This window comes from Asparagus officinalis, chromosome 7 (genome assembly GCF_001876935.1).
Source record: "Asparagus officinalis chromosome 7, Aspof.V1, whole genome shotgun sequence".
Taxonomy (NCBI): Eukaryota; Viridiplantae; Streptophyta; class Magnoliopsida; order Asparagales; family Asparagaceae; genus Asparagus; species Asparagus officinalis.
Genome location: NC_033800.1, coordinates 25,841,604 through 25,860,535, shown reverse-complemented (window position 1 = coordinate 25,860,535; position 18,932 = coordinate 25,841,604). Strand labels below are relative to the sequence as shown.

Genomic DNA, 18,932 nt, shown 5'->3' with positions numbered 1-18,932 from the left:
CTACAACCTTAAAACAAACAAATAAGCTTATCAAGTATCAAGAAATAATTTTCTTTACAATCATGCTACAACCTTAAAACAAACAAATAAGCTTATCAACAACCTCGTAAACTAAACAACAAATCCCTAAGCTCAACAACGCGATGACAACTGCATGTACAACCATTGTCTCTACTCTAAGTTCCATAACTGTGGGTGAATTTAACTGGCTCCCTTCAATGAGCTTGTACAATAACAAGACAGTTAAGATTCATAAGTGCGTGGAATACAATCAATTCAGTTGGATCAATGCGTGAATCACCTAGGAAGGCATGCATATGCTGGTGGAGATAGTCCTCTGGCTTACGTTAACACTGTATAGCTATACAGTGTTAACGTAAGCCAAAGGACTATCTCCACCAGCATATGTCTGTCTTCCCATGTGATTCACGCATGACCCATCTGAATTGATTGTAGTCATTGCACTTATGAATCATAACTGGGCGTTAATGTACAAACTCTTTGGAGAAAACCACATACATTCACCCACAACTCATAGAACTAAGAACAAAAACATAAGGGGATAACGTCTTCATCAGCGTGAGGGATATCCAAGATCTTCATCAGTGTGCGCAAACATTGTCGCCATGACCTTCATCGGCGTGAGGACTAGCATCGATCTTATGGTTAATGGCGAAAGGAGAACTTGAAGGTTTTGGGGAGAGGGTATAAGCTTGGGCTTCACATATAAAGGATAGAGGGTCAACAGAGAGTCGGCGATGGGGAGATCGTGGAAAGATTGCGCCGAAAGGATATCTAACCTATCTTGTAGTTGAACAGACGAAGGGATGATGATGTTGCCGCGTAGGATGTAGGGATAGGTAGGAGTCCAGGTTATATTAACTCTCCTCCTTGGGAACTAGGAGGAACATTGAATGCAGTAGCAGAGAATATACCCTGGTGACCGTGACAATCAAGCGCAAGTAAATAACAGTAAGGGACCTAACAGTAAACATAACATTCAATCGATAAACCTAACAACCAAATAGTAACCTTAACAGCCAATCCATGACCTTAACATTTGTAACGATATATTTGACAACAAATCCATGTATATGACAATAAAACGCTAAACTATATAGGCTCGTTACAGCGGTGATTTCTTTGATTCTGACTGTATAATAGCATCAACCATTTGAATGCTAATAACCTTATCTATTCCCCATTGTCAATTCTCTAAGTTCCATAACTTGTGCTTGAATATAAATTGCTTTCACCAAAGAGCTTTCCAGCAACCTGGTAAGTTCACGGAAAGCTCTTTGGAGAAAGCAATTTATATTCAAGCCCATCTGATGGAACTTAGAGAAAATGATAATGGGGAATAGATAAAGGTAATAATATTCAAAAAAGGTTAATGCTATTATATGGTCAGAACCCAAAAATATTAAAGATGTCTTCATCAGCGTGAGGGCTAACCGTGATCTTCTGGTTTATGAGATTGGAGAGGGAAGAGCTTAGGATGATCGAGAAAAGAGTGAGGACAAATAAAGTGACGGTGATGGGAAGATAAAGAAGATGTAAATGTGAGGAGAAAGGTTATAGGATGGTTCTGTATTAGAACAAGCCGATGGATGGTGAGATAACTCTACTGCCTTGAGAACTATGAAATGCATTGAATGCAGTCAAATCAAAAATATCTCAGTAACCTTGACAGCCAATTGCAAGTGAATAATAGTAACATTAACATTAAAGTGATAAACTTGACAATCAAGTAATAACCTTAACAACCAAGCCATAAACTTAATAATTTTAACGATATACTTGATAATTTTAACAATCGGTGACACTGACAACCAATTGCAAGTGGATAACAGTAAACTTAATATTCATTCGATAAATATATCAACCAAGTCAAAACTTCAACAAACAAGTCATAAACTTGATAACCAAATAGTAACCTTAACAGCCAAGCAATGACCTTATCACTTGTAACGATATACAGGACAACAAATCCATATACATGACAATAAAACGCTAAACTATATAGGCTCGTTACAAGCTGCACGATTGTGACCCTCCATGTTGCATCGAGAGCACTTAACAGGACGGGTGTTCAGCGACCTGTTGTTTATTCGTCTGTGCATGATCTATCACGTCTTTTTTGGTGAGGGGAGGCTTTAACACTCGCTCTTCTGGCGGTACAATGCGCTTCTCGTAATCTAGGATAGGAAAGATGATCGGTACATAACTTACTCTAAATGCGTCAACAGTCATGTACCAATCACAATATTGATAAATTTCTCGTCCCATCCATATAATTACAACGTACGCATGTTTGCAAGGAATGCGGGTGATGTCCCAAGACTTGCAAGAACAAGTCTGATTATTCAAATCTACATGGCAAGTTTTATTGGACTCGACCTCCACAATATATTTCGTCGAATGTTTAATCGTCAAGCAGCTACCATGCTGAATATTATCACACAGTACCATCTCCGTTTTCGGGCATAAGTATCCAGACTATTTCTGGCCCACTAGCATCCTTTCATGCATGCGCTCCATTATTTGCTTCTGTATGGTCTCAACCAAAGGTAAGAGTCGCAACAATCGTGCATTTCTTATCCAGCTGTTGAAGGACTCAGCAACGTTTGAAGTAACATGATCATACCTTAACAACAAAACACTAACATTAACAATAAAACCATAACCTAAACATTAAAGACCTAACCTTAACAATAAATATTCTAAACTTAACAAAACTCTAGCAGAATAATTCTAACCATAACAATAAAGATCTAACCTTAACAGAAAACTGTAGGCTAATTCTAACCTAAACAACTATAACGGTGCTGTAACAAAATAACGTTGAAACCAAGCTATCTTACCTTATACCAGGAAAATGCGTGTTTGCCCCTCTCCGGGAGTATTCCATTACAGTGACGTAAGTCATGTGATCGATCGCTACCAATTCTTTCATATCATCATCTCATTCAGAAATTGTGAACTTATAAGCCGCAGACTGTAACAGCTCGCCCAACGTAGTCGCGACATTTGCCTTGTGCCCAAAATCCTTCATCTTCTTTTTAAAATTCTCGACTAGATGAAGAACACACCTTGAATGGATTCCTCGACTGCTGCCCTAATACCCTTGTTGACGTCGAAAATAATTACCAGTCGATGTGAAGGTTAGTAAGGATTTTCCCTATCATACAGTAACGTCTATAATCCTTATAAGAACCATTTCCAGTTAACCTCATTCTCTTGGTCGCATACGCAATAAGCAAAGGGAAATATTTACTGGTTGCCGTCATACCCAGTGGCACTAAGTAGTATGCCTCTGTAACGATCTTTAATAAATGTTTCATCCAAAAACAATAGAGGCCTACACCCAGCAATGAACCCTTTAATACAGGTATTATAACTAATGAACAATCGCCTGAACCTCCCGTCATCAGCATCAATAACAACACAACTCCCTGGATTAGTTACATGCACCATGGATTCATACCTGCATGAATATAACAACAAAACAGTACATTTAGCAACGGAGACATAACCATAACTGATCTTCGAACTTCACGATCAACACGTATACTTAACGACGAACCAACTTTAACAACTAATACGTATAGTTAGCAACCAAAACGTAAGCAGTAGATTTAGCAACGGATTCATAACCATAACAACTGATCTTCAAACTTCACAACCAACACGTATACTTAACGACAAACCAACAACTTTAACTAATACGTATTGTTAGCAACCAAAACGTAAGCAGTAGATTTAGCAACGAATTCATAACCATAACAACTGATCTTCAAACTTCACAACCAACACGTATACTTAACGTCGAACCAACAACTTTAACAACTACTACGTATAGTTAGCAACCAAAACGTAAGAGTGATTTCAGAAGAATAAAAAAGATAAGAACCATCTCAGTGAATCGTAAGCTTCATCATCGTCACTGAACAGGTCTTGTTGAGCTATCTCCTTGCCCCCACCACATTTTACTATAGTTAATCTTGATGCCAAAATTAGAGAACATGTCGTTCTTAATATCAACTGCACGAAGATCTGACATAACCTTCAAAACAGCTTGTATTTGGCTAGCAATGAACTTCCTTGATGCCCTTGAGTTGCCAGCATTTGCTCCATGTTAACCACAGATGTGGGTAGATTCAAAATTCTTTATGAATATGATAGACGAATTTCTGAGCGGGGAAACAAACAACATCCAAGGACAATCATGTGTGTGCTTGAATCAGCAATAGACTCTTATGCGCATTTGTTCATTATGGTAAAAATCATACTCGAACGGTTTAGCAATTGAATAGTATTGAAATGCTAATCTAACTTCAGCAGCACTATCAAATTTTTGACCAACTTCACGTATGGAGGTGTGCCACTCAGTTGGGATCTTTGTTTGGTGATTAAGCATGTCTTCCAGCAACATGATCGAGTCGCCGGTGGGGTTGTCATTAGGAATACGCTCATCATTACAGGTTTGGGTGAACGTGGTATCTGCGCACCGTGAATTTTCTGTCGGTATTGTCCTGAAGTAGTAATAAAAATACATAGTCTTAGTAACGAACTGATAACCTTAACAACGAACTCATAAACGTAACAATCAACACATATCCTTAACAACTAACCCTTATACTTAAGGACAGACTCGTGACTTTAACAACAAACACATATACTTAATATCAAACACCTTATCATAGCAACCAACTAGTATACGTAACAGCGAACAAATAACATTAACAACCAGTCCTTAACATAACATTGACAACCAATTCATTACCTAAGCAACCAATGCATAAGGTTAACTAATGACAAAACCTATCAGTAAACTCAAAAGAAAATCTGGAATGTAATTCCTACGCAGTTTCCGACGTAGTCCGCGTGTTCTGCGAAGTTGAGGATTCCCCAGCAGAGGTAGCATATAAATTCGCGTCTGTAAATCCATTACGCCGACAATACTCGAACATCAAATTTAAGTCATCGTCATTGTCAATTGAAATACTGAATTTCTTTTCCCTTTCGCATATGAACTTCAGTGAAAGAGATTGTATTGGTATTTCAAGTCTTTCCGACACTTGATATTTCAAGCTGATTATTTCTATATTCTCTTTGATAACAACGAATACACTGTCACCATCTTTGTTGCTTTTTGCCTTCGTTACCACGCATAGAAGAGATCCATCCACCATTTTATTACAGGGAGTAGTTGAAGAATCGAAGAGGCTTTTATTGAGGAGAATTAAGTGAAAGGAACAAATTAGTTGGGGTAATAGAATGGGGAGGAACTCAGCGATTTTATTACGGCTGGAAGGGGAGTATATCTGGTAATAATTTTGGAGGGAAATGGGAATTCCCCCCCCCAAAAAAAAAGGCATTCTAATCACCATTTAATGCCTACAGTCAAAACGCCATGTTTCCAACGTGAGAGAGCGACGAACACAGGTTGCGAAGGGTATTTTGGGCATTTCGTGAGGGGTTTAAACGAAGTTACGCCTGGGGATTCGTTTTGGGGGCTGGAAGAAAATCACGGGCGATTTTGAGGGCAAAACACCCGTTGAAAAAGTCTTGGGGGAGAAGCACGTTTTCTTGTGTTTTGAGGGCTGGAAGCATTTTTCCCTATATTAAATGGTCTTCAGCATAACAAATATTATGTTGTTTCTATTAGCATATTGTTCTCGAAAAAGACAGCAACATGAAGCCAATTAATACTCAGAAAATTTTGAAATAACAAAAAAGCCTAGAGGTATCTGGACAAAGTTTCTGTAACTTGGATCTTGACTAACACACTTAACTTAGATCCAAAGGTAATTTCATCATAAAATCAAGAGTTGTGATGAATAAAATTAAAAGAAAAGGGAGAGCCAAACAAGAAAGGAGGTATGATTTTGTTTAAAAATGCAACATGAAAGCATACTAATCAGCTAAAAGTTCTTCCTTTATGTGTCCATAACTATTAACTAACTTAAAAAAGTAAAAGATATTCAATCAAATTATATACTTAATCACCCAAATAACCAAGGTGAAACTTAATGCTGAGTAATAGATAGAGAAAGAGTTGGTGCTGAAAAGTTGATTAGAGTTTTCAACCATTCCGCTATCAACAAAAAATAAAAAATAAAAAGTAAAAAAATAAAAAATTAAAAAATATCATTCTTTAAAGTCCTCTAACCAAAAAGAAGAGGAAACAAGATTGAAACTCCTTGCTACAGTTGAAGGTGTAGATAGAACATCAAACTCCAGAACTGGAAATTCCAAGCCGTTCCAAACCAAAGACAGGAGAAGTAGATCTTTAGAACAGCATTAGTAACATTCTACCCCTTTAATATGATACGGAGCATTTTTGGGGTTTCTCATAACCACGTGACCAGTTTTTAAGATCATTTAATGCTTAAAAACTTTTTAAGTTGTTACACACACCTACTTTATCTCCAATTTCGCGCTTAAAGCCTTCGCCAAGCTTTCATTTGGTTTAGCCCCTAGGGGGTTACAGCACCTTCTTCAATGAGGCTAGAATCACTAGATTATATTAGTAGGGAGCTACAAAAGTTCATTTGGTTAAGGAACTGCCCACAAACCATTGGTGACAGTGCTTGCTAATCAATATGTAATAACTAAAAGATAGACCATAGGTTTGTACAAAATTCCCAATAAAACAAGCTCACTTCTACCTGCTGGCTCACAACATGGTTTAGATCAAAGTTCATCCAATGTGAATAAGAGATGGATCCTGGTTGTTCTTTGTTTTCAAATACCCCTTAAGTAATCAGATCAACTCATCCATTGGATGCATTTTTTCCCACAATCAAATAAGTTTGACAGATCATGTGTGGCCTATAAACAACGTAACTGTGTAGTTGGAAGTTAGCATATTGCCCGGGAAAACAGAAACCAATATGCTACAAACTAATGAAGACAGTGACATTAAAGTCAATCCATAAAGCAGAATATTATATTTCCACATAAATATGATATTCGTGTAATGTATCACCCTAGAGTACTCACAAGAAATAAAATGAATTTTTTATTCAAAAAAGATTTAGCAAAAACATACCATATCAGAAAACTGGAACAGTGACTTTCAACAAGAAAAAAGAGCTAAAATTACATCTTACCTTTCACCCCAGAATGACTGGGGCCTGTGAAATCGCTCAAACACAGGCAGCAAATCCTTTCGCCTTATTTCAACCTCATGTAATGGTATCTTTTCGATTTCCACCTCTCCGCCGGTACAATCAATAGCAGATTTCCCAGAATCCCCAGATGGAACCATCACATAGAAACATATCTAAAATTTTAAACCACAGAAGACATGATTAACTTTAAAGGAAGAAATGGCTGCAAGGAAATGAAAACTAAACAGAGAAAACAGGAATACTTTGGATTTTTGCCATATAGGAACCCTTCCTGAGTAAACCTGCACTTCTGCATTGGAGAGGTACAAGTGTGGCCTTCCATTACTCTTTTCACAGTCAGATACATCTATAACTGTCTCAACTTGGGGTCGACTATCAAAGAGAAATTTGGATATATTTTCCTCCCTTTCAGGCCAGTTGGACCTTCTGCAGACATCCCACCATTGAACTGGTTCAGCATTTACATGATCATCATCTTGAAGTTGCAAAAGAGAACCAGGACTGGTTCTTGAGCTGCTATCGGTCAGCTCTGCACCAGTAGATGGTAGAAGTTCGTGTTGAATCAAGTGACCAGATGGAGAGTAGATTAAAAGATGCTCCAACGAATTAGCCTTAGAGTGCACTGTCTGCATACGGTGGTATACAGAATTGTGGAAAACAGCAGCCATAGCACCTGATGGTACAGGCACCTTTCCTGCTGCACTGGCAGCAACATTGCTGACTGTATTTAACCATCCAGAGTTAGAATTTTTTATTCGGCTAACTACAGAAAGTGTCATAGGTGATGGAGGTGGGAGAAACTGTTGATCCATCACATAAGATGAAGCTGACCACCATGGCAATGTAAGAGTTGGGATGAGGGATGGCCCATCACTGTAAGTACTTAGTTGCTGAAGACTGGCATCACCGCCAAAAGGAGACAACACAAATATATGGCAGGTACCTCTAGATGAAACAATTGCTATCCACTGACTAAAACTACTAAAACAGATGTCCTGTATCACCTGGAATGTAAAATATTGACAAAAGAAAAAAGAATCAACAAAGAGAATTCAAGCTACAAAATTTCAGCTGGATAGAATATATTCGTAGATGCCTTACAGCGGTTGTTAATCCACGATACAGCTTGTAAAGATGAACATGGGATGAAGCCCAATCATAACGTACAGATCCTGAAGCATTCGGTACACAGGTTGGCATAATCCGGAATACATTGATATTGTGCCCATGCACTGAAGCGGTTACCAAAAGAGTGCCACTAGGATCAAAACATAAAGCAGATATTGGACTGGTATGAGCCCTAAATTGTGAAATGACTTCCTTGGAAACAAAATCTTTAACAACAACCTGAAGAAAATAATTACAAGTAAAACATAAGTCATTTCATTTATTTGGAAATGTACTAAATACATATTAATTCAGCTTTTCACTAATTAAAGAAGTTATCTACTTGAGCATCTCTGTATGCTCATGTTGTAGAGAGGGACTATATGTACAAAATTCTATAATAACAATAATAAAGGAAAGAGTATATGTACAAAATAATTATTTGAAACTAACCATCCCTGCATTATCAGCTTCACTTGGATGGCTTGTTGATGGAACCCTTCCAAACCTCTTACTAGAATTTGATGACAAAGGAGAAGTAGAACCATCAGGCGGACGCTCTTGGCAATACTTTGACAAGGTTCTATATCCCATATCACCAAGATTCAGTATTCCAGCAGCCAAATGCTTACTTGATTCCATTGCATAACGAGCAACTAAACTCCCATTTCCTGGCGATGTTGACGGGCTAACGCCAGGAGATGGTGTCAAGTTCTGTGGACTGAGGCGTCCTGTGTTTGACAACAAAGGATTATTGGAAGCATAAGCTAACCACCTTGGACCAACAGCCATCGGACCATAGCCAATATTGTCCCCAACTGCTCCTTGCAAGGGATATGTCAGCACACTGAACTTATTTTCAAGAGTATTTGCATCAAAGCAGTAAATCTGCAAATAAAACATCAATCTGTTATCAAATGTCTAATATAGGCCGCCATGATGCAGTAGTGTTTTATCAAATAAGTGATTCTGGTGCCTACTTGTGCAGCAAGTGCAACAGCGACTATGCGGGGACTGCATCGAACCATATACACAGCAGAGCGGAATCTGAGAACGTGCACATAATTATGAGATTTTAGTGAGTAGAACCGAACAACCGTAGGAGTAGTAATGCAGTTTTCAGGTTGAAGTTCACTAGAATTATCTCTGATCAGTGCACTCAGACGGCCACCTTGGACCATACCCGAGCCGTTGGTGTCATCACCAGCAACAACTAACAGCAAAGGATGTGATGTCCTAAATCCTTCGCTTGTTTCTGACCTAGCCGGAGTGGGTTGCATTTGTAAATATGTAACAGGACCATCGCGCTTTGACACCATTTCACAAACATTAGATGAATCCTCAACATCAAGTACTTGGAACCCATTAATGTAACCAAGCAATAGAACATGCTTGAAGGAAGATGGCCCAAGCTCTAGCTTATCAAAACCAGCCCATAATACCTGTTCATGTAATAGCACACCAGTGTAGAATACAATCAAAACTTAATACTACAGCACTTCTAACGAAAGCAGAAAGATGTCTAAAAGATTTAAAACCAACGGTATTCAAACAGTTTATATGACATGTAACATCTGCAGAAGCATGAGAAACTAGGTGCTATTTGGAAGGGGGTTAAGAGAGGAGGATTAAGCAGAAGGATTGACTTAGTTAACCCCGCACGAGGGATTAAAAGTAATTTAATTCTGTTCAGATTTGATAGTCAAAATGAAGGGTTTAAGCTTTTTATGTTTTGAAAATAAAGAAGGGTTAAGAAGTTTAGTTGCCATAAATATATTATCCAACCTTCTCGAGCTGATATGTGAACCCCTCTAAATGAGGGGTTAACTAATTCTAACCCTTGTAAATGGTTTGTTAGCCCTTTGACCAAATTAACCAGTTTGGAGACTTAATGAGGGGCTAAAATGAGGGGCTAAACCCCCTCTAACACTTCTCTTCACCCACTGCCAAACAGGTGCTTAGAGTATAGTTCATTCTGATAGGTGTCCGTGTGTGGTGTTTTTTTATTTTTTATTTTTTATTTTATTTTTTATTTTTTATTTATTTTTTTTTTTGGGGGGGGGGGGTTTGGGGGGGGGCGCGGATGTGACCTTTCTTTCTAATTCATTCATCACTGTGATGAGTTAGGATGTTATTCAAAGCAAAGTGTTGAAATGGAGTCTCGGAATGTCATGAATCTAGAATATACATAATACTGAAAGAAAAGGTTTACGAGACAACTATACATCAGACCATATTCTTTATCTGTTAATATTAGACAATTAAGGAGAAGACATGCAGAAGATGATAATAGCTGTTAACTGAATGAGAAATTTGAGATGGATAATTAAAACTGTCAAAAGATAGGATAAGATGAGTGCATATAAAGAGTTTAAAGTAGCTTGGTTGAGGATAAAAGGATGGAGATTGTTAAGGTGGACACTGTATGCGGTAGCAAAGACTAATAGAGGCATCAGTTTAGTTTAGTGTTGAGAGTTAGGGTTGACCTAAATCAATGTTTAGAAAAGCGCGAAATGTTAGACCCTTTAACGAAGTGAAGCGCAATCTTAAAGCGTGAGGCGTAAGCCCCAAGAATTTAAGTATTTTAATTTTAAATTATATAAAAATTATGAACAAATAATATATAGTAGCATAATGATTTATAAATAGATACATTCATGTCTTGATTAGTAATTAGGAATTACATATATGAAGTGTAGACGCAAATCTTGGTAAACTAAGCTACATGCATAACATGTATATCTTATTTACGCTCACATTGTCATTTTGAAGATACACGGAGGCATTTTAATGTTAGTAAAAAAAATCCTTTTACATCATCCTCTCTTGTCTAAAGCTTGTGCTTCAAAGGAGAAGCGCCTTAGGAAATGTGAAGCACACAATTTAGCCATGCTTTAAGCGAGGAGGCGTGAGCTTTAAGGGATACATAGCTTCTCTTAAGTTTCAAAGCGTTTACCCTTTAAAAAGTTTCGAAACGAGTTACAAAAACGCTTTTTCAAACATTGACATAAATGAATACAAATGAGGCAGATCAAGGAAGATATTTGTCTATTTATGAGCACAGATGGCCCAACTAGATTAATAAAGAAAAGGGATTTATTTTGCCAAAAGATAGCATAATATATGAGTTGTTTCTGCAAGTTCATTATGTTTCACCTAACTTTCATAATTGAACTCATATTTTATGTCCTCATTCTACATGCTCTCTCAAAATTCAGGACAGCACTTCATTCCTCCACTTACCCTTCTAATCACCATTTCCTCTTCTAAAAATGATATGTGAAAGGCATTTCCGAGAACCTTTCTGATCACATAGACAGGGAACGTGGGAGAATATAGCAAACTTCAATCAACCTGGAACACGGTACGCTAGCAAATTGGCTTATATACCAGCAATCCGATTAAGAACAATCATTTAAAAAAAGCAATAAAAAGCCTACGATAATTGCGACTTGAAATTTCTTTTACCATTATAGATCCTTGAACTTGACTCTTGAATAAAATTGTACATTAAGAAACTTAGATTCCTACATTTAAAAACCGAACATAAAGTGTACTATGTTCCCTAGCATACCATATGTAAAACCCCGTAATTTTAAAAATATTATGGTAAATAATATTAAATGAGTTTTATTATGGTTGATATTGTTCTGGGATGAATGAACATGATTGTAATCGATTTGGGATTGATTAAGTACTTATAAATATATATGTGTGTGTAAATATGTATGTGCATAAAACATGTCAGTCTGCATCTGTACACTGGTCGGTCGACCGACCCTAGCAATCGGTCAACCGATGGGTAGCTGACTGTTTTGGTTTGGTTTTAGGTCGGGTCTATTTTGTACATGTATATATACATATATACCCGATTTTTTCCTCTTTTATTCTTCATATCTCACGTTCTGAGTAGAAACTATCCTCTCAAAACTCTAATTCATCTGTTTGAGTCTTTGGAGAGCTTTGAGAAGCAAAAAGACCAAGAGAGAGCGAGATCGGCTGTTTTCCGTAAGGGAAGATCGAGTTCTTCGTGTGTGTGGGAGCTTAGCACGAAATTTTTTAGGCGAGTTTCATCTCCTCTAATCTCATCCCTGTTTTCTTGATTTTTATTAGATTTTAGAACATGTTTTATGTGTAAAGATCACCCCTTTTATCTGTATGACGTAAAAATTTATTCTTTTTTATTTAAAAATTTATGAAACGGATTCCTTTGATTTAGGTTTAAGATTTTAAATAGATCTAACATAGGATTTCGTCAAAATTATTTGTTTTCATGATGATTTTACAAACATAAACATGCTAGGGTTAGTAGATTCACTCAAGTTGATAATTGTGATTTCATGTAGTAAACCCTAAATACCCTAAACAATATTTTTATATACGTGTTTCTTTTGAAAATTTTGAATTTTGGTATTTGTAGAGAAGAACTCACTTTGATCCATCATCAGGATCGGTCGACTAATCAGAAGAATCAGTCGACCGATCAGTCTGTAGGATTTAGGATTTTTCCCACTGGTCGGTCGATCGACATATGCATTCGGTCGACCGACCAAAGCTGATCTGTGTGTGCACGTTTGTCGTCACCGGTCGACCAATGGGTTACGTCAGTCGATCGATTTGAGCTATTTTGTATATGTTGATTCTTTCCACGCATGTTTGATCGCAAATTACGAAGTACGAGCCGTACGTCGACATACGTACATGACCATGAGATGCACACGTTTGTTTTGAGAACGCACGAGCTTTTGAAGGTGCGTAGTCTAATATTTTGAGCTTGTCATTATAAGGAATAGCGTTTGTTTTATTTTACGGTAGTTTTGGATGCTTCAGTGGGGTTAGTTAGTGCACCACAACAAGACTGTGGTTGACTACACTCAGAGTGTGTTAGTTGGTGTATTACAATGAGACCACAGTAAACTACACTCCGCAGGGTGTTCGAGTAAGGTAGTGAACCATAAAATATTGTGACGAGCCACAGGATATTGTGAGCGCCTATACTCCACACTATTTTGCTTGTAGGGAATCATACAAAATTGTAAATTTGCTCCCGTGTTACCTACCTTAAGGGTAGAGTATAAGATTATGGTTTGTTATGTACTACGTATCCTTGACGAGATCTTTTACCGAATATTTATTTTTGTTCTTGCGCCAACTACCTGAGGGAAATGTGAGATGTTATGATACGATTTGTAATGGATGAGGCTTAGTAATGTATTGTTCTTTGTTAATTATTTTATTCATAGGATTTTTGAGTTGATATTTAGCGATCCACAATTTAAGATCTTAGTTCAGGATGTAGGATTTATATATCTATATATGCTATAACTTGTATTTTTATACACCTAACCCCCTTCCCCTGAGGGTTGTGAAGATGTTCTCGCTAGCGCTTTGACGCTCTTTGTTTTCACCTTTTTCAGGCAGCGAGTCAGGGGTTCGGAGAGCTGCAGGTTAACGAAAACTCAGCATAGTTCGTCGTCATTTATTAGTAGCTAGTTAGTGCTCCACAGTAGACATTTATGGTTTTATTCTCCATAGTCCATATAGAGATGAATTTCATTTTAAATGCTGAGAACCTATGTACTTTTCAATTGATTCATACATGCTAGAGACTCCTTGTTTTATTCTAGTTTACCAGGTATATTTTATTCTTTTTTTTGTTGGAACATAATCATAAATGTTATTAGATCTCTTCTCTATATTGTGTTCCTTGTATTATCATTTTTACTATATCTGCTTGTACCCTCACTTCTTATATTTGATTCTACTAGAGAGGTATTACTATGATGATGAAACATATTGTTGCACAGTGTTGAGTGCATGACATGTTTGACATCTTTGCGTTCACCTTGGACTGCAGCATTGTGTGAAACCAGGGGCGTCACACCATATAAGTCTACCCTTCTGGTACCGGATTCCAAGTAAGTGGCATACCATGCTCCCGTTCCGGTTTCGTGAACCAGAATGAACTGGGTTCCACGCAAGTATGATTTTGATAGCACTTCATACCACTTCAGACAGCACAAGTAGTAAAATTAAAATAAGTACCAAGAGGTGTTATTTCTCATATTCATACCTAAAATCTTCCAAGTTTCTAAATTCAAACCTAAAATCTTTAAAACTCAATATTAGCCCCAAAAATCTAGAGTTGTTCCAAAGTACATGTTATAAGTCATAATCTAAACTTATGAGGTGTAAGGAATATTTAACTTCATAAATAAATGGGAGGTAAATGGCAAACTCTCTTTTCATTTTCAAAAACAAAATTCTCAACAAAAGCCCTTCTTTTCCCTTTTAAATTGAGGAAGAGAATCATAATTTCACCTCGTCAAAGTGTTTCCCCTTAAATGAGGAAATTTCAAATTTTCATTTATTAATTATTAGGATCCAACTAAAAGAGGATCATTCTGATGCACTGTAAATAAGTAACAACTAACAAATAAATTTACAATAGGAATATATTCAGAAAAATTAAGAAGATCCTAGGGATCAATGTGGAATTATAAAGATTTCAAGTGTGAATGAGTAATTAAGAAAGATTTCAAATGAGAACACAGAACAAAAACCCCAATGTATCTAAGCATAAGGTGAGCATGCCACCTGTGTATTAAGTATTTAAACTTACTATGCTTCAAATACAAATTATATGCGGATAACAAGCATAAATTAAGGTTCAACAAAGGATAAGTTCCAAATAGCTATATGGACTTGCTCTTGAACATTAAAATTTATCACTTCTTGCATTGGTGAACTCAATACTATGAATGGAAATTGAAACCAACCAACTTGGACTACATAGAATAAGATTTGACTTTAAAACAAAGTTTATTAGGCCTAGTATCCTACATATGTACTTGTTTTTAACTTTTGAATCCTGTCATGGTTAACCAATAACCCAATATATGTTGTTAACAAAGAAACAAGTATCAATCAACTAACTTAAATGCACACATATCATGTCATAAGTGGCCAATATGCATTATCTCTGACCACATACTAAATGCTAGGACCCTAAAGGCAATATTAGACGATTAAATGAAAAGTTTCCACATGTTTCCTAATTGCAAATCTAATATCAAAACACAGGAAAGTGGGCACTAGTAATAAACAGATCAAGTTCATTATGTGAAACAAAACTTCAGAAATCGGAAATCTCCAATAAGACTGTTCATTTTGAGGTGCACTAGTCAATTTCACAAGTTTCTTTATATTCATAGTGTTGGGAATAAATTTAGAAAAAGAACTAATAAAGATAATTGCTTGCATATTATGCACAGAACACATGCATATCCGATTCCAATGAAAAAATGACAAGCTTATTTCTTAATTTTTGGCTCCGGACACAATTCTTATCAGTACATCCATACCAAATCAAGTTTGTCGCACTTATAAACCAAATATTAGTTTATTGGTTGGTGTAACATTACTGAAGCTATGTGGCAAAGGAGCTTTTACATAACCAAGTAGGCCAGCCAGCAAGGCATGCATCATCGTCCATGCAGCTTAAACATATATAAGCAGGGAGAAACTTAAAATAACTTAGACTAGAGTATTAAGAGATGGGACACGATGATACCATTTTTATAATCAATAAACTTTTTTTCTGAAGCACAACAAAACCAGAGAGTTCAGAGCATATATGTGCAAAACAATGTACCGGATATATTAAAAAATCAAGCCCTCCCTGAAATAGGATTAGAGTACAAATCCACCAGTTGATAAAGTTTCTGAACCTTTAGCCAAATCTGAAGTCAACCCCTCCTGAACTGTTAAGAAATGTCTAGTCCTATCTAAAACAAGGATGGGTAAGAAAGGGTTGCCATAAAACTTGGAAGCCCACAACAAATTGGAACAACAGCTCTCAAAGACCCGAGTGGCAATGGTTAGAGTCAAATCCTTCTACATGATTCTTAGCGGCAGAGTTGCATACACATTTGCCTTATGCATATGTATTGCACTGTGTGTAGCACGTGTGTGCATCTTTGCTTGTGTAAGTGAGAGGAGGAGGAAAATTTCAATATCATAACTATAACACAAACCTCTTTCCTCTTCTTAACTATCCTACTATATTAATTACTTATATGCAACACTTGAAAACATCAAACCCTGCTATATCTGCCCATAGAATAGTTATCCTTGCTTGTACTTGCTAAAACAGTGAATTGTACCAAAGGTATAGGGAGCAGAAAATCTCAAAAAGCTGTTTCAGACTTCTGTATTTATGGCTTACCTTTAGTAAATGGAAGCTTAAATGAAGTAGGATAGTATTAATAGCATTACAGGTTGGATTGATTGCAATGAGCAATTCTTTTATGTTGTTCTTTATATCCTATTAGGGCCTCTCTCCTACGTCCAACTCTTACATGCTCTTTTCTGTTCTTGAAATGAAATTTCTGTTCCTAGCATATGCTTCTATCTTTCTACTTTTCTCTACAATAATTCTTTGATATCTCTTCCTTCAACCTTTCAAATTCAGTGTTGTTTCCAATCACTAATATTCTTGGAAAAAATTTAAAGTAGATTACATATCAGATCCAACTAATAAATGTGCTGAATAAAAATCTCAGCTAAATCCAAAAATGTTTTTGAACCCATAACTCTCTCCAGTAATAGTAAGAACTTTTAGCATGTAGATCTATTAGGTGTGGTAAACATAATTTAAGTCATACTTACACCAATACCAAAGATATACATATAGACGGCACTACTCAACACTAACAAAAGGGACATCCCTAATGAACCCATAATACATTAACCATAATACATCAAGAATTACAGAAAAAACTAATCATTCACAACTTAGGAAGTAACCCTGCTCCTCTCCTTGTCTCCGTTACAAAGATACTTCTTTGAGTCTTTAGATATGCACTAAGAAGATAGTTTTTTTCATGCTTTGATTAACACGATTCCTAGCTAAATTCAACATGTTGGCAAGGGTATCTTGGAAAATAAACTTAGCCTTATTAGTGAAGATACAATAATTATGCTCTGGAAAGTTCTGATTTTGGCCGCATTGGTAAAGATCCTCTGACTGTGGTCCTCCTAAACTAGCCAATGCTTCTGCACCCTTAATAACAGGACAATGCCCCTTACAAATTCACATCCTTGCAAATATTTTTGCCTTATGATATTGGGCTTCAAACTCCAAACCCGCCTACTTAAGACCATTAATTAGTATAAGCTTATACTCATGATCTCACATGTCATGCAAATTCCAACCTTCAAAGAAATTCTCATTCAAAAATAACTGAATCTATAAGTGAGATTCATAGCCAAACTTATAACAATACCAAAAGGAACAGTGTTTTCCATGGATACGTGTATAGATGGCACCACTCAACACAAACAAAAAAGGCATCCCATAATATGTTAAAAGATAACGAAAAGAGTTATCCTGCATGATTTCAGAAGTAGATACCATTCCCTCCTCATCTCAATTACTTTCATTCTTCGTTGCGCCATTGTGTAGGCATCCAGTAGAAGATAGCTTCTTCGATGCATTAAGTTAACCAATTTCTAGCCAGAGTCAACATGTTTATAAGGTTAATCTAGGAAACAAAAGACTACATAACCTTATTAGTGAAGATTCTATAATTGTGCTTAGAAAAAAAGTATCTTTTGGCCGTATGCCCAAAGATCCTATGACTGTGATCCTCCTGGACTAGCCAATCCTTTTTCACCAGGTAACAGGATAATACCCTCACAAATATTTCAGCTTTACGATAGTGGCTTCAAACTCAATTACCAAATTTTCATCTACTATCCAACTCAGTTACAAACAATTTTCATCACGCAATTAAAACCCTAACGAAAGATCACAACTTTCCAAATTTTTACCAAACAAAACAGCAAACAACCGTTCCCTTTCTCATAATTAACCAGAGATCCTAACAAATAGACTAGCTTTATCATTAAAAAAACTCAAAAAATTAAAACCTGGTCTCTCTCAGCCTCGGCCGGGACGGCGATCGAAGCAGCAACCGAAGCTCCGGCCGATCTAACGGTGGTCGCAACGGTGCCGGCGTTGGACGAGACCGTCTTCAAGCACGACGAAATGATCCTCAGCGAGCTCGGCACCCACCCTCTACTGTCGATCGCCGGCCATCTCCGAGTCCGATATACCATCCGACACAGATCCGAAACCCGATAACCCGATAAGCCTCATCTACCGCCCTTTGACTTCATCATCATCGCCATTTTCTTCACTGCTCGATGTTAAATCAAACCAAATAGAATACCAACCTCCTCTCTTTCCTCTTTTTTTTCTGCTATTGCTTCCGTGTTCCGCTGCTCTCTCTCTCTCTCTATCCCCCAGTATGTATTAAAATAACTACAAAGAAGTGCGGTACGGTATCTCGCTTTAATTATTTAGTTAAGTGATATCTTCAGAATATTCTTGGATTATTACTTGAGTAAAAGAGTGGGGCCCAAGAGGATTAGGATAAGATGTGATGAGCTCGAGGAGTACTGGGGGACAGATCGGGAGCTTAAAAAGTTTTTAGTGTTCGGCGATTTGGATTGTGAGGAGAGTTTAAACTAATGGTGTGTTTGGATTTCAATGGTGTTAGGGGAAGTTGGAAACTAGGTGAGAGAATGGAAGGAAAAGAAATGGAGTTCTCTTCCCTTTTGTTACACCCTAATTTGGGTGGTAACAAATTTTATACTATTAAGGGGTGAACCAAGGGAACT

At 37.0% G+C, this 18,932-nt stretch overlaps 1 protein-coding gene across 1 annotated transcript in view; it reads right to left on the bottom strand.

The window, feature by feature from the left end:
• The window catches only part of LOC109847515 (autophagy-related protein 18h-like), a 30,309-nt gene extending 11,756 nt beyond the window's left edge, over positions 1-18,553 (bottom strand). The window contains exons 1-6 of the mRNA XM_020416742.1: positions 18,180-18,553; positions 9,227-9,688; positions 8,700-9,134; positions 8,241-8,486; positions 7,382-8,143; positions 7,119-7,291 (exon numbers count right to left, since the gene is read on the bottom strand). Coding sequence (XP_020272331.1) covers positions 7,119-7,291; positions 7,382-8,143; positions 8,241-8,486; positions 8,700-9,134; positions 9,227-9,688; positions 18,180-18,368 — 2,267 coding nt within the window. The 5' untranslated portion in view covers positions 18,369-18,553. The remainder of the gene's footprint in view (positions 1-7,118; positions 7,292-7,381; positions 8,144-8,240; positions 8,487-8,699; positions 9,135-9,226; positions 9,689-18,179) is intronic.